Source organism: Ictidomys tridecemlineatus, chromosome 10 (genome assembly GCF_052094955.1).
Source record: "Ictidomys tridecemlineatus isolate mIctTri1 chromosome 10, mIctTri1.hap1, whole genome shotgun sequence".
NCBI lineage: Eukaryota > Metazoa > Chordata > Mammalia > Rodentia > Sciuridae > Ictidomys > Ictidomys tridecemlineatus.
Genome location: NC_135486.1, coordinates 136,948,234 through 136,961,883, shown reverse-complemented (window position 1 = coordinate 136,961,883; position 13,650 = coordinate 136,948,234). Strand labels below are relative to the sequence as shown.

General features: G+C 61.1%; 4 protein-coding genes across 10 annotated transcripts; 2 read left to right on the top strand and 2 right to left on the bottom strand.

Moving 5' to 3' along the window:
• Positions 1–77: 77 nt before the first annotated feature.
• On the bottom strand, positions 78–3,885 carry Nubp2 (NUBP iron-sulfur cluster assembly factor 2, cytosolic). Of its 4 annotated transcripts, none has more exons than XM_040276870.2 (7): positions 3,730–3,885; positions 2,805–2,923; positions 2,421–2,619; positions 1,440–1,594; positions 1,210–1,320; positions 949–1,018; positions 78–635 (listed from the first exon to the last, which is right to left on the bottom strand). In XM_040276870.2, exons 3-7 carry the CDS (start codon positions 2,572–2,574, stop codon positions 490–492), a joined length of 636 nt encoding a protein of 211 aa, XP_040132804.2. In that variant the 5' UTR covers positions 2,575–2,619; positions 2,805–2,923; positions 3,730–3,885; the 3' UTR covers positions 78–489. The 4 variants fall into 4 exon arrangements, with proteins under 4 accessions (XP_040132804.2, XP_005337883.2, XP_077880987.1 ...); XM_005337826.5 differs by lacking the exon at positions 3,730–3,885 and adding an exon at positions 3,577–3,723; XM_078024861.1 differs by lacking the exons at positions 1,210–1,320; positions 3,730–3,885 and adding an exon at positions 3,577–3,723.
• A 75-nt stretch (positions 3,886–3,960) lies between these two features.
• Spsb3 (splA/ryanodine receptor domain and SOCS box containing 3) lies at positions 3,961–9,388 on the top strand. 3 transcript variants are annotated; one of them, XM_021734975.3, is made up of 7 exons: positions 3,961–4,110; positions 5,061–5,198; positions 7,526–7,703; positions 7,779–7,966; positions 8,042–8,144; positions 8,234–8,359; positions 8,607–9,388. In XM_021734975.3, exons 1-7 carry the CDS (start codon positions 4,024–4,026, stop codon positions 8,933–8,935), a joined length of 1,149 nt encoding a protein of 382 aa, XP_021590650.2. In that variant the 5' UTR covers positions 3,961–4,023; the 3' UTR covers positions 8,936–9,388. The 3 variants fall into 3 exon arrangements, with proteins under 3 accessions (XP_021590650.2, XP_013219497.2, XP_021590651.2); XM_013364043.4 differs by lacking the exon at positions 3,961–4,110 and adding an exon at positions 4,118–4,378; XM_021734976.3 differs by lacking the exon at positions 3,961–4,110 and adding an exon at positions 4,421–4,882.
• On the bottom strand, positions 9,327–12,364 carry Eme2 (essential meiotic structure-specific endonuclease subunit 2). Of its 2 annotated transcripts, XM_078024858.1 has the most exons (8): positions 12,160–12,364; positions 11,935–12,065; positions 11,459–11,557; positions 10,832–10,923; positions 10,569–10,662; positions 10,336–10,451; positions 10,030–10,219; positions 9,327–9,950 (listed from the first exon to the last, which is right to left on the bottom strand). In XM_078024858.1, exons 1-8 carry the CDS (start codon positions 12,362–12,364, stop codon positions 9,780–9,782), a joined length of 1,098 nt encoding a protein of 365 aa, XP_077880984.1. In that variant the 3' UTR covers positions 9,327–9,779. The 2 variants fall into 2 exon arrangements, with proteins under 2 accessions (XP_077880984.1, XP_077880985.1); XM_078024859.1 differs by lacking the exons at positions 10,336–10,451; positions 10,569–10,662.
• Mrps34 (mitochondrial ribosomal protein S34) lies at positions 12,341–13,647 on the top strand. The gene is made up of 3 exons (XM_005337822.5): positions 12,341–12,814; positions 12,979–13,021; positions 13,098–13,647. The coding sequence occupies exons 1-3, from the start codon at positions 12,494–12,496 to the stop codon at positions 13,388–13,390; spliced, it is 657 nt and encodes a 218-aa protein (XP_005337879.1). The 5' UTR covers positions 12,341–12,493; the 3' UTR covers positions 13,391–13,647.
• The last annotated feature ends 3 nt before the right edge of the window (positions 13,648–13,650 follow it).

The window sequence follows — 13,650 nt, the reverse complement described above, 5'->3', positions numbered from 1 at the left end:
AGGGAACTGTGGCTGGTCCAGCCCTAGGCTTGAGAGAGCAAAAACTGTCACCACTAAGGACAGAAGCATCCAAGGCGTCTGCTGACCAGGCCATTTAATAGTAGGTTCTTCTAAAGTCACTGTACACACCTGAGGCCAATACACCACCTTACAAAGGCTCCCCATTAACAGTTGCCTGAGGAAGGTGAAGTCCTGGGAAAGCGTGGAAACAGGGTGGATCTCGGCTGTGTGCAGCAGCCTATCCCTCCAGGGGGCAGGTGACCAGAGCTGGGACCACTGTCCCACAACACCAGGACCTGTGCCAGTGTCAGCCACAGGCCATTAGGTGGAACCCCAGCCATAAGCCCCACTTAGAATGCCACAGAGACATCTCCAATGGCAGGGCCAGGCAGATGTCCACAGAGCACAGGTCACAGGAACCACACCCACACCCAGATCTCTGCTATGAGGACAGCCCTTGGCAGCATCAGGAGGTCATGGGGCTGCCTGTCAGGAGAGCAGAGCAGGTGTGGCATTCAGAACTTCCCGGGCTATGGAGGCAAGTGCAGGAAACGCAGGGCTCTTGGGGAACTCCTGGATGAAGTCGCGGCCCTCTTCCAGGCTCCTGCTGAGCTCAGGATCCAGGGGCACAGAGCCTATAGGATGGAGAGGTGCCGTCAGGCATCGTGCCCACATGTGGGCCATGCTGTTGCACTCCCAGCAGGATGTCCTGCCTCTCATGATTGCCCAACGAACATGGGACAAGCAGTGGGGATGTCAGTGTCCCCAGCAGGAGCCAGGTGGAGGGCAGCTATCCTGTTTTGCTGGAGACAATCAAGAGCACCAGCGCCTTACTCTGGAAGACGAGGTCATGATGCCTGTTGCTCTCCCTCCCTGGCATTCAAGCACAGTCAGACGCACCCACAGGAAGGGGGAGTTGGGTCCCCGATGCCTGCCTTCAATACTCACCTAAGAACGGAACTCCGGCAAGCCGAGCCAGCTCCTCCCCGCCACCTCTGGAGAAAATGTTGGTGCACTCCTAGGAGACAAGAGCCACATGGCGTCCACTGTCACTCGCTCACCATGCTGAAGACCAGGGAGACCTAGAGCAGGGTTTCGGAGTAGGCCCAAGTGGTGACAGCATCCTCCACTTCCTCAAAGCCCCACCTGATCTGCACGTGCCCTGGCACCCATCCCCCTGTAAGAGCCCTGACATGTCCCAGGACTCACGGCACAGTGTGGGCAGGCGAAGCCGCTCATGTTCTCCACGACCCCTATCACTTGCAGCCCTGTCTTCCTGCAGAAGGTCAGCTCCCGCCTCACATCCCCCACAGACACTGCCTGGAAATCAGGAGAGACCACTAAGCCAGTCTGCCACTAATTCAGTCTCATAAGGGTGTTGTCAGCAGAAAAAGTACCCAGCCTAGTGAGGAGGGCATAGGATAGGGCCGTGGTGGTACCTGCGGTGTGGTGACCACGAGGGCCCCCAGGGGCCTGTAAGGACGCAGGGCTTCCACGGCGGCCATGTGCTCATCAGAGGTGCCGGGGGGTGTGTCCACAACTAGGTAGTCCAGCTCTCCCCAGGCCACATCAGACACAAACTGCTTTATCAGTGCTGCAGAGACCCGGGGTGGGGTAAGCAAGTCTGTGCTATAAGGACCAGGGACCCAAGGAAAGAGCGAGCCCAGACGGATGGGACTTCACTGCCCAGCCCTGGGCTTCATCAGCCTCCATCAGACAGGCTTCGGATGCCCTGGGGCCACTGCAGCTTGAGGCAGAGCTCCAATCACAAGTGGGGAACTCTCAGGGTAACAGGAAGGTGGAGGCTGCCCCTGCCCCCACAAGCACTCCTTTCTCCTAAGCTCTTGTGCTACCCTCCACACCCAATCTCATCCCAAACCCCAACCCTGCGGGGCTGGCAGCTGACCCCACGAAGGCCTGAGCTCAGGGCAAGCTGAGGGTATCTGCACCCAGGCTCTCAAGCCTGACGAGATGGCCAACAGGAGCAGCCCCTGCTCTGTGCTTGCAGCTAATTCCTGGAAGCCTCCCCTGCAATCAGTCTAGAGGAAGCAGGGCCCAGTCCCAATACCATCTCCACACTGGGTGGCCTCAGGCACCTGCAGTGTGAGTACAGTCTGAGCAGACCCCTCACCTCCCGACTGGGAGATGGAGATGCCACCCACCAGAGCCATGCTCTTGACCTTGGGTCTCATCTCATGCCCCCTAGAGCGTGCCTGCCTGCTTGGCCATGTGCAGCAGGAGTATCTCTGGGAGAAGTTGAGTCTCCAAGATGGAGGCCAAAGCTGGATTTTGGTTTCATTCAAAAACAGTGGCTAAGCAAGAGCAAGGACGACAGCCCTGCTGCTTTTCAACTCTCAGCACTAAGGGGTCAGCTGGGAGAGAACAGAAGGCTGCCAGCCATGGCCCTGCTGGGTCATTACCACTCTTCTTGGGACCTCTCCACACCACGGCCTCGTCTGGCCTCTCCAGCAGGAAGCCCACAGACATGAGGGAGATGCTCTGCTCCTGATCCACAAAGACAGGCACCCAGCCACTGTCACACTGGTGCACGGCCCTGCCCTGTGCTTGGAGCATGCGTGGAATGCTGGGGCCACACAGGTCCACATCCAGGATCCCTACCTGCAAGGAGGCTGATGGTGAGGGCAAGGCACAAAACAGCAGACAGACCTACCAGTCCTGCCTGGGGGCTGCGGGGACGTGTGTCCACCCTCATGCAGCAGGGGAAGCTGTGCAGCTCAGGGCAGGTATTAGTAAGCTGTGGCTGCTGGTGAAGCCACTGGATTGGCCCTGAGCAGGGGCCTCACCTTCTTGCCCTCGTGTCGCAGTGCCAGGGCCAGTTCTGTGGAGATGGTGCTTTTCCCAACGCCCCCCTTCCCAGAGAGAACAAGGATGATGTGCCGCACGCCAGACAGGTTCCCAGGCTCTGGTGAGAAACAGAAGTCAGGAGGTCAGAGATTCCCTGGAACAATAAGCCCTCAGTGAGCCTTCAGAGAAGGTCACCAAATTACTCCCTCTTCCTGAGTTCTGACCGGGGCCACTGCTCCTCTCCATCGAAACATGAGCAAGGACAGCCCGCCCCGCCCCTAGACCTAACCTTCCCCCACTCCGGCGCTAAGTGGAGCCTCCGCTGCTCCACTTTATAATGCGTACATATGCAGCCCTGCTTGTGTATGGGTGCATATGCAGTCCTGCTTGTGTATGCGTGCATGGGCGATAAAAATGCTAAAGTTGTAGCACCCTGATAATGCGGCAGGACACAGGTGAAACCCTCGGTCACAGCCCTGTGCGGTCTCCACACCCTCCACAGCCCCTCTCCGCGGTGAGGAGAGGAAGCCCCGGGCCTCCGGTTCTCAAGGGAAGGCCGAGGCTCTGAGGACCAAGAGCAGCCACAACCCGGCGGGCGTGCACCCGCGTTGCCTAGAGGACTCCAAGCCGCGCTTTCCCGCGCTGCTGTGGTGTGCCGCCAGAAACCGCGTAGACACCGGCGGCCACGGTGCGCCAGGGTCCCTGACTACCGCCTGTGCGGGAGGCAGGCGGGGCACTCCTTGGTGATACAAGCTCGTCCCGCACGCTCACCCAGGCCCACACTGGGGTCCCCGCTCGCAAGTTCACCAGTAGCCTCCATAGCACCGTCAACCGAGACCACGGGTTCCTTCCGTTTCCTCCCGCGGACCGTTCGCCAACAGCCAGAGTAAGGAGCCTTTGAGCCAATGGTTGACGACAGCTCACCCTCGGCTCCTTTTGATTGGCCTGGTCTCGCTTCCTTCAGCCAATCAAGTCGTCCAAGGAGTTTCGGAGCATTGCCCTTAGGTTCCGGCTCAGATGACGTAACGGATCTGGACCTACTTCCGTGTCCACGTCCAATGGGAATGAGGGTCTCAGGTATGACAGCTCAAGCTGTGACCAATTAGAAGATCGTATCAGGATTGACGTGCCTTACAACCTCTTGGCAACAGCCATGTCCCGAGAGGCCCGCCCCCGCGCGAAGCCCCAGACTGGAGCGGCCGCCTAGCCGCCGGGCCAATGCAGCGCGGGGGCGGGGATTGTTTACGTCCCGGCCGGAGCCGAAAGTGGGTCACTGCCTGCGGAGCGCGGCTGCGGCGGCTGCAGGTGAGCGGCGCCCGGCCTGCCCGGCCCCCGGCGGCAGCATGCTGACCTTGCGGGCGGTCGGGCCCGCCGCCATTTGTCCCCCGGGGCGGCACGCGGGAGGCCGGGCTGGGACCGCGGGTGGGCCCTGCCTGCTGCAGCTCGGAGGCCGCGGGCCGCGGGCGTGACAGAGCCCTCCGCCTGGTGCCGGACACCTGGACCATTCATTCGGCGTGCACCGCGCGGCTGTGTTCTGCGCTCCTGAGCGGCGCAAACCGAGGGGCCAGACGAGGTGGGGCAGTCCAGGCGGCAGCCTAGGGTTGAAAGTGGAGCTGGGGACATGGGGGATCCGACCAAAAGCAGGGCAGAGCCGGCCACTGGAGCGAGGCAGAACTAGCCCTCGTAGAGGCTTGCATTTCACTCCCAGAACAATGGCAAACCCTGAGCAGACTTAAAATGGTACCAGAAAGCCCGTGGCTGTAGTGTGTGGAGCGGGAGGAGCCGAGCAGAGGAGCTGTGCGGAGCCTGTGGTCCCCCGTGAGCGAGGACTCCCCAGGTGTGGCAGGAAGGGGGAGTGTCAGGATGGATGACTGTTGTGTTTCTGGCATGAGGAACCCGAGGTCGGGGACTCCACTTGTCTAGCTGGACTGTGTGGAGGAGGAGCAAGTCTGCTGTGAGAGGCCTGGGGCCTCTGTGCCTATGTGGACTGAGAGGTGCCGTCAGAATCATGGGTGTCTGGGTGGCATTTCACACCATCTGCCTTGGTTTGATCAAGCTGCTAAGACTCTGGACCCAGGTACAGGCTTGTGGAGAGTTCTGCTTTGATCTGAGGCCCTGGAGCCCCTCCTTTGGGTGGGTCTGTGGCCCAGCCTGACAGACAGTGGGGAAGTTCCAGTGGAGGAGTATGTGCTTGGGGGTCCTGGGACTTGTTCTAGTGTGCTTGGCTCCTTGGCTCAGAACCATTTTTCTTTCAGGTTCTCTCTAGCATGGCCAGACGTGCGAGGAGTAGCAGGGCATGGCATTTTGTCTTGAGCGCAGCCCGCCGGGATGCTGATGCCCGGGCTGTGTCCCTGGCAGGCACCACTAACCGGGGCTATGACTCTGATGGGCAGGTAGGTACCTGTGGCAAGGTGGGCATGGCCACTCCAAGGATGGGGAATCAAAGAAAAAGATGTTCCTGGGCCAGAGCACTGGCCATGTTTGGGGGGTGCCATGCTCAGTAAGACTTTTTGGCCAGGTAAAGGATGCCCAGCCTGTCCTTAGAACAGACAGATTCTTTCCTGTCCTCTCCTTTGACAAGTGAAGTGTGTGGAGGGACTGGCTGTTGGTCTCTGGTTAGCTGTGCGGCAGAAGTTCTCTACCCTCTGCCTGGCCAGATTCCAGAGGTAGCTGCTGTTAACCCTGTGATCCATTCAAATGTTTCTTTTGCAGCACAGATGTGTTGGGTTCACACATATATAGATAAAAAGGAACTGTGATTCTGAAAGATCAAACTTCTTTCTTCCCAGGAGAGCCAGGGCAGATTGAAGAGACTCTTCACTACTGTTGACAGCAGCCTGTATTGATCTCTGCCATAGCTAGGCCTGTGGGCCAGGCTATATGGCCGTTACACCTGGTGGGGTGCAGGGTGGAGACCCTGGGGGAGTGGTTTCTCAGTTGACTTCCTGAAATCAGGCTGGAGTTGGTGTCTACACTCTGTTGCCATAGCTACCCTGCAATTAGTTCTGGCTCAACCATGTGACCAGGGCAGGAGTGGGTTCTTCTTGGAGCCCTTTGGGACCAATAGGCCTTGGAGGAGAACTGGAAGCCATGGGTTTACTGACCTGGCCAGCAGTGTCCTGAGTCTTTCTCAGGGCCTCTGAACTTGAGAGGCCTGCTTGCATTCCTGCCATGCCTCCAGTTCCCTTTGACCACGTGGCCCAGAGTCATCTGTCTGCCTGTTTCCCTGCCTCACAAACTTACTGCTATAAGGCTGGGCAGTGTGACACATGCATGCTGCTTGTCTTCTGTCACCTAATGGGCCTGTGGCACATGTGCGTAGGCAAGTGACAGGAGCTTTTCTGGCACCTCAGCAAGCTTAACGACACACCTCCTTCATCTTTTCTTGGTGTTCTTGAGGCTGGTAGCAAGTCAGGTTTGCTTCCTCCCTGGCGAGGATCAGTGTGCCCTGTGCCCTGGCTCCTCAGTAGGCCTGTCCTGGCTGTGGGGAGTCCCTTTCTATATCACTGGGCTGTAGTCCTCTGGCCTGCTTTGTGTGGGGCAGGACCCTTCTCCAGGTAGGACAGCTGCCCTGAAGGAGGCTTCTCATGGTCCTGTTTATCTCTGGCCAGCTGAGCTTCCTGTCATGGTTCCTTGTGGCTTCCCCTGGGAGGCAGACCTCATACCAGGCAGCACTCAGGCTGTGAACAGAGGGTGTCGGCCATTCTCCCCCTGTTGAATCTGATGTGGGTGAAGGTGATACACCACTGTCCGAGGCCCTGGTAACTGGAATAGGACCTGGGAGCAGGCCCTCCCTGAGGAGCTCTTGGTCTAGCAGGAGCGAGAAGGGAAGAGGTCAGGGGATTTGAAAGAAATGGTGAGCAGGCAACCTGAAAAGTGTTCCTGGGGACGTGCTTGCTTCATTCGGGGAAGGAACAGTGGGCACACGCCACACAGGTGCCAGTGTGACTACGTGTGACAGGGGGCTGGTGGGGCTTGTGGGTTTGGGCAGAGACCTGCCTTAATGCACAAGGCAGTAGGACCCCTTGGTGTGGCTAAAGTAGGTTATGGTAGAGGGTTTCCTGGGCTGCTCTGCAGGTCTGTGGCAGGAAGGCCAGAGCAGAGCCCAGAGAGCAGGTGGAGGCCACTCAGACTGACAGAGGCTGTCCACACCTTTCTGGCCTCTGGGCAGGAGGGCTTGTGTGGCATCAATGGGAAGCAGCCTGGTTCACAGAGACTTCCGTGGCTGATTTCCCAGGAGAGGAACTTGAGGAGTTCGGCCCTGATGATGGACCATGGGGCCAATAAGGCCCTCAGGACACAGAGCCTCAGGACTGTGGCCCTTAAAGGTGGTGACAGGGTCCTGATTAAGTCTTCCTACAGCATAAGCTTTAAGTGACAGCATGAGTCCACTGGGCCTCTTGAGGATCTGCCCCACACATTGGTGACCAGAGGACCACAACCCAGTACAGGGTAAGGCCCCATGCTGAGGAGCCTGACTGTCGTCTGGGAGACCCAGGTGGTCTCTGTCAGATCTTGTTGGGTCCAGATCTGCAGCTCATCTGAGACCCAGAAGATGCCTGGAGAAGGCTGGAGAGTAGTACTGGTGGCTGGTCTTCAGAATGCCTGTGCAGAAGTGGGGGTGTCGGGCTGTGCCAGTGCCCACGTCTGTGCTGAGCACTTGGTGGGCTGGTAGGGCTGGGGCAGCAGGCAGGTGGGAACAGGCTGCCTTTCTCTCCAGCACAGTGACTCCGATTCTGACCCTGAGTCCTCGTCCCTGCCACCATCCATCCCCAGTGCTGTGCCTGTGACAGGGGAGTCCTTCTGTGACTGTGAGAGCCAGAGTGAGGCCCCCTTCTGCAGCAGCCCACATACCATGCACCGTGGCAAGGACTGCCGCTGTGGAGAAGAGGATGAGTGTGAGTGTCCTGCAGGGGATGGTGGGGCAGGCCCTCCTGGGAGGCGCAGGGGCAAACCTGGCCCCCGTTTTACAGACTTCGACTGGGTCTGGGATGACCTGAATAAGTCCTCAGCTGCCCTGCTAAGCTGTGACAACCGCAAGGTCAGCTTCCATATGGAGTATAGCTGTGGTACCGCAGCCATCCGGGGCACCAAGGAGCTGGGGGATGGCCAACACTTCTGGGAAATTAAGATGACCTCACCTGTCTATGGCACTGATATGGTAAGTGGCCGGTGGCCTGGGGCAGCGCTGTAGGCCTCCGCCCCAGGCACACTCTCCCCAGCCCCACTTTGGCAGATGGTGGGCATTGGGACGTCAGATGTGGACCTGGACAAGTACCATCACACCTTCTGCAGCCTGCTTGGCAGGGACGAGGACAGCTGGGGCCTCTCCTACACGGGTTTGTGTGGTCCAGTGGGTCTGGTGGGGAGGGTCAGGCGGGGAGGGCAGCACCTGGCTCCTGGGCTCACCCTCACCTGGTGCCCCCAGGGCTCCTCCACCACAAGGGTGACAAGACCAGCTTCTCATCGCGGTTTGGCCAAGGCTCCATCATTGGTGTGCACCTGGATGCCTGGCATGGGACGCTGACTTTCTTCAAGAACAGGAAGTGCATAGGTGAGGGTCCCAAGCCTGACCCTGAACAGGCAGGCGTCTACAGGGTACAGCTACCACAGCTATAATCTTGGTGGGACCTGAGGCCCCAAGTCCCCAGAGGGAGGGACAGGGAGAAGCCAGGTTGGAATTACTTGGGCCAGAGCCACAGGACTGACTCCCTCAGCCAAGTTGGCAGATGTGGGGCTGGGACTGGCACAGCACCTTCTAGGTCCTCTGCTGGTCCAGGCTCAGCTGCTTCTCCCTGCAGGAGTGGCAGCCACCAGACTGAGGAACAGGAGGTTCTACCCGATGGTGTGCTCCACAGCAGCCAGAAGCAGCATGAAGGTGATCCGTGCCTGCGCCACTGCCACCTCCCTGCAGTACCTGTGCTGCTCCCGACTGCGCCAGTTGCGCCCTGACTCAGGGGACACCCTTGAGGGCCTGCCCCTGCCACCTGGTCTCAAGCAGGTGCTGCGTGACAAGTTGGGCTGGGTCTTGAGCATGAACTGCAGCCGTCGCAAGCCCCCAGCGTCCCCACCTGGTACCCCCAGCCTAGAGGCCAGGCCCTGCCGAAGGAAGAGGTGCCGACGGACCTGACTTGTTTTCTGACAAAAACTGCCTCCTTGGGCTGGGAAGGCCACTCCATTCCTCCCTCCTTGCCACCCTGCAGGGCAGAAGAGGTGGACCAAGGTCTGAAGGGGGTTGTCCTGTCTCTCCTAAGGCCAGGACAGTCCCTTCTGTAGGGGATCCAGAGCCACTGGCCACTGAGTCCACTCTCCTTGACTGGGGGGGGGGGGGGACAGCCACACCAGTCCTCCAACTGTACCAGGAATGGCCAAGCACTGCTGTGCCATCCTGGGGTGGCAGGTGTCTGCTGCCTGGGGAGACAGGGCTTGGTGAGCTGGCGCTTCCTGGCCCTGGGTCCCAGCTCTTCTAGCTCACTCTGCATGTCGTCCACTGCCGTTCCCGTCACACAGACCCCAACGACTGTGACAAATGTGGGATTTATGTCTTACACAGCTCTGAGATTAAAGAGTCTGCCAGGCCTGGGCTGCCGGGTGTCTGCTTTCCTCCTGATGGTCTGCTATGTGGGGGGGCAGGCTTCCCCAGGGAGCACCCTCTGGGGTGCTGCCCTGCAATCCTCCTGGCTGCCCAGCTGGGCACACAGTCTTGCTGCCACGCTGTCCTGTGGCCAGAACATTCAGGGCAGAGGGAACACAAACCCCAGTCCTCCTCAGGCCTCTGCCTCCCTGCTCTTCTGCTGATTTCAGAGCATCTGTCTTCCCCCTCCTCCCCAATCTCAAGTTTGACCAGCCAAAGATGGAGTCCACCCGAGGCTTAGTAAGTGTGGTTGTCCCCCTTCCACTCTCAGGAGGTCTGATCAGTCCTCCTGCGGGCTGTTGCTGTCCTGCTGGTGGACAGAAGAGGCCGGCAAGTGTGGTCAGGAGCCCAGGTCCAGTAGCAGATCAGGGCTGGTGGTGGTCAGGAACAGGCAGATGCGGCGGGAGAGGTCAGGCCCCACCCTTCGGGACTGTCTGCCTTTGCTGGCCTCCACAGGGAGGTCAGCCAGGAGGCCTAGACGTTCCTGTTCTGTGCTGCAGGCCATGAGCGCCTAGGGCAAGCAAAGGTGTGAGCAGGGGGCCTTGAGGCCTGGGTCTCATACCTGAGGGGAAGGGTACCTGGGAGCTTACCTGCTGCAGAAGGCGTGGGGAGGGGAAGGCGGTGACAATGGCATCTGCCACAGCAGGGCTGACCCGGTTAAACTGCCTGATCTGTCTCCACCAAACCCCACGCAACCCAGAGCCATCTCTGGCCACCTGCTGGCCTGCAGCCCAGCGACCTGCTGTGCAGAAGGAAAAGGCCTGGGAGTCCCAGCACTGCCTGAAAGGGAGGGGCAGAGGGGTCTTCAGAGCCTTGGCCTCTTCCACATCTACCCTTCAGAGCTCCCTGCTCCTGGTGGTCCTGTCCCCTTTCCAGCCCTGAGTAGGGGTACACACTTAGAGGGGAGCTGGGTGAGGGCCTTGGTGTAGGCACACACGTGCTGCGTCAGCTCCTGCCAGGAGGCCACCAGTAGCACATCCAGGTCTGCACGGAGCTGAAGGAGCACCAGAGCCTGGGAAGGATGGTGATGGCGTGGGCTCACCTTGACCATGCTGGGAGTCACACCTCTCAGCCAGAGAGCAGCCACGTGCTGGACCAAGGCCAACCCCACAGCCCAAACGGCCCTCACCTCCTCCACTTCCGGCCAGCTGACAGCCTCCTTGGCCTGGACCACCTCTGAATTCTGCAGCTGCTGCATCCCCTGGGCACTGGGCTGGCAAGACCTGAGCAGAAGCAACGACCCCCCAGTTCCCCACACCTTCTTCCTGAGTTCTGCCTCTGCCAGGGCCCCCAGGACAGTGGAATCAGCTGTGACAGCAGCCTCCAGAGGCACCCCTACCTCTCCCTGCCCACTCCAGCCAGCCCCACTAAGGGCCTTGAGGTGAATGGTACCATAGGTGGGCATCCAGCCCTATGACAGCCAGGTGGGGGTGGGCAGGGCTCTCAGGAGAGATCCAAGGCACCGGACAGGGTGGGCCTTCTGTCTGAAGGCAAGAACACATGGCACACTGTTCGCAGGAAGACTGCTGACCACCAGCCCACAGCCAATGGCAAAGAAGAGCAGGAGAGCCAGAGACACTCCCTCTGCCCAGCCAACCCTCTCCAGTAAACCAGCTGCCTAGGGCCAGGGAGGCTGAGTACCCTGTGGTCCAGCTCTGCACCCCAGCCTGGCATCTGCATGGCACACAGCAGGATCCCTACAATCATGCCCGCTGCGACCCAGCAGGTCTAACTTAGTCATTCTCTAGCCAATCATCAGCTGAGCACTATTTCTACTCCATCAGAGGCTAGGCTGCACTGTCAGCTGCTGCAGACCAATTCAGCCAGCCTTTGGCCCTGCCTAGACACTTCCACCTGAGCTCAGGGTCCTCTAGTCAGTATACCCTGGTCCTGACTCTGTGCTCTCCCATCCCAATCCCTCTACTGTTTCACCTGTGCTCCTCTCCCCTAAATGTTGGCTGGCAGAACAGCACCCCTGGCTGGGAAACCTGGTACCATGGGATGAAGGAAGGAAACCACCTGGGTCAGCTGGGCCGTGCCCTGCAGAAACTCCTCAGGCTCCAGCAGCAGCAGCAGTAGTAGTTCCTGCTCCTCTGTAGACCACACCTCAGGAGCCACCTGTGGGGATATTGGGGGCACTGCTGCCCACACTTGGCCTGTCTCTGGGCCTCTGCCTTGCTGCCTAGCTAACACTGGGAACTGGAACTCTTGTAGTTCTGTAACTGCAGTCATGCCTAGCCCTGCCAGGGCTGTTCCTCAGAAGCCCGAGTCAAGCCTCCCAGAGACCAAGGCCAGCCCAGGACCAAGGGCTGACCCCAGCCTCTTCTGGGGTAGAATGTTATGGGACAGAGGCTGGTTCTGGTTCCATACTGGCAAAGTGGCAACGCAGGCTTCAGTCACTCCTCTACGAGATGCTACCTCTCCAGACAGCTGCACCTGCGAAATGTGGGCCAGGACTCGGGACATGGTCTGGGAGGGTAGAACCAGCCACTCACGCTGCAGGGGTCGTGCCTCACTCCGCTCCACCGCAGGCTGCGGGCCCGGCGCTGCGGCTCGATGCGGCATTCACAGCCCAGGGCGCCCAGAGCCTCCATTAGTACGTCAGCACCAGTGTCCTCCAGCACGGCTGGGCCCGCGGAAGACAGCTCTGTCAGCCCCTCCTTGCCCGCGGGCGGCAGGCCGGCCGCTCGTCGCCCGCCCGCCCGCCCGCCAACCCAGACCTGGGTCCACGCGCACCACCAGGCGCTGCAGAGCCTGCTGGGGCCGCCACGCCGCCGCCCTGGGCTCCCCCGCCACGCCCCGAGCCCGCGCTCCGGCCTCTGCAGAGCCGTCGCCCTCCGCCTCAGAGTCCGACACCTCCCAGGTCGGGGGGCGCCGCTGGCCTCGGCGCGAGCGCGAGGCCCTCTCGGGTCGCACCTCCGCCATGGCCCGGCCTCCCCTCCACTTCCGCACACGCCCGGACGCCTTTGGGCGGGACACCGGCCGCTTCCGGCGCGGGCCGGGTCGGGACACACCGGGTTCGGGCGGGGCAAGGCGGGGGTCGCGGACACCACTATGGCGCGGAAGAAGGTGCGGCCGCGGCTGATCGCCGAGCTGGCCCGCCGCGTGCGCGCTCTGCGCGAACAGCGGGAGCGTCCGCGCGACTCGCAGCTCTACGCCCTGGACTACGAGACCCTGACGCGGCCGCACTCGGGCCGCCGGCTGCCAGTGCGCGCCTGGGCCGACGTGCGCCGCGAGAGCCGCCTCCTGCAGCTGCTCGCCCGCCTCCCGCTCTTTGGCCTGGGCCGCCTGGTCACGCGCAAGTCCTGGCTGTGGCAGCACGACGAGCCTTGCTACTGGCGCCTCACGCGCGTGCGGCCGGATTTCACCGCGCAGGTGCGCGCGGCCCGAGCCCACCCGGCGCGGTGCGGCCTCTCCCTGGCCTCGCGCCTCTCCCCGACTCCCCCTCCACCCCCGGATCCCAGGGACCGGGGCTTCCGCCTCCCCGCCCGCTGGGCGAGCAGCTTCCGGAGCTGACCCGACTCTTTCTTGCTTCGCAGAACTTGGACCACGGGAAGGCCTGGGGCATCCTGACCTTCAAAGGTAAGGCTACTGGCTGGCAGGAGCGCGTGGCCAACTGTCCAGCCGGCGCGGAGTCAGCCCCGCCTTCCCTCCGCAGGGAAGACGGAGGCCGAGGCCCGGGAGATCGAGCATGTCATGTACCACGACTGGCGGTTGGTACCCAAGCACGAGGAGGAGGCTTTCGCCGCCTTCACTCCTGGGACGGAGGATAGCCCGCGCCCCGTGCCCTACCCACCGCTGCTCCGAGCCATGATCCTGGCTCAGCGGAAGAAAAGCGGGGACACTAGCGCGGAGGAGCCCCTGCTGAACCTGGAGAGGACTCGTGCGGACCCTTGGGACTACCCGGCGAAACAGGAGGCCAAGGGGCGGGCCAAGCGGACCCCAGTCTAATGGGGCCGGGCCTGAGAAGCGCCTGGGGGTGAGGCGGGGGGGGGGGCTCCTTGTGATGGACGTCTTTGGGTGTACCCCCTTCCGGCGAACCCCCTTCCGGCGACTTGTTCCGCGGCCTTGCGTTTTGGTGGGGAGAAGTGGGGCGCCTCTGTTGCCCCAGCATCCCCCTCCGAGGCAGGGGTCCCACGCGCTGGCCCCACCTCCAGGCGGCCCCTTCCCCGTTGCTCTGGCTGGGAATAAACGCACTCTGTATCCTGGGT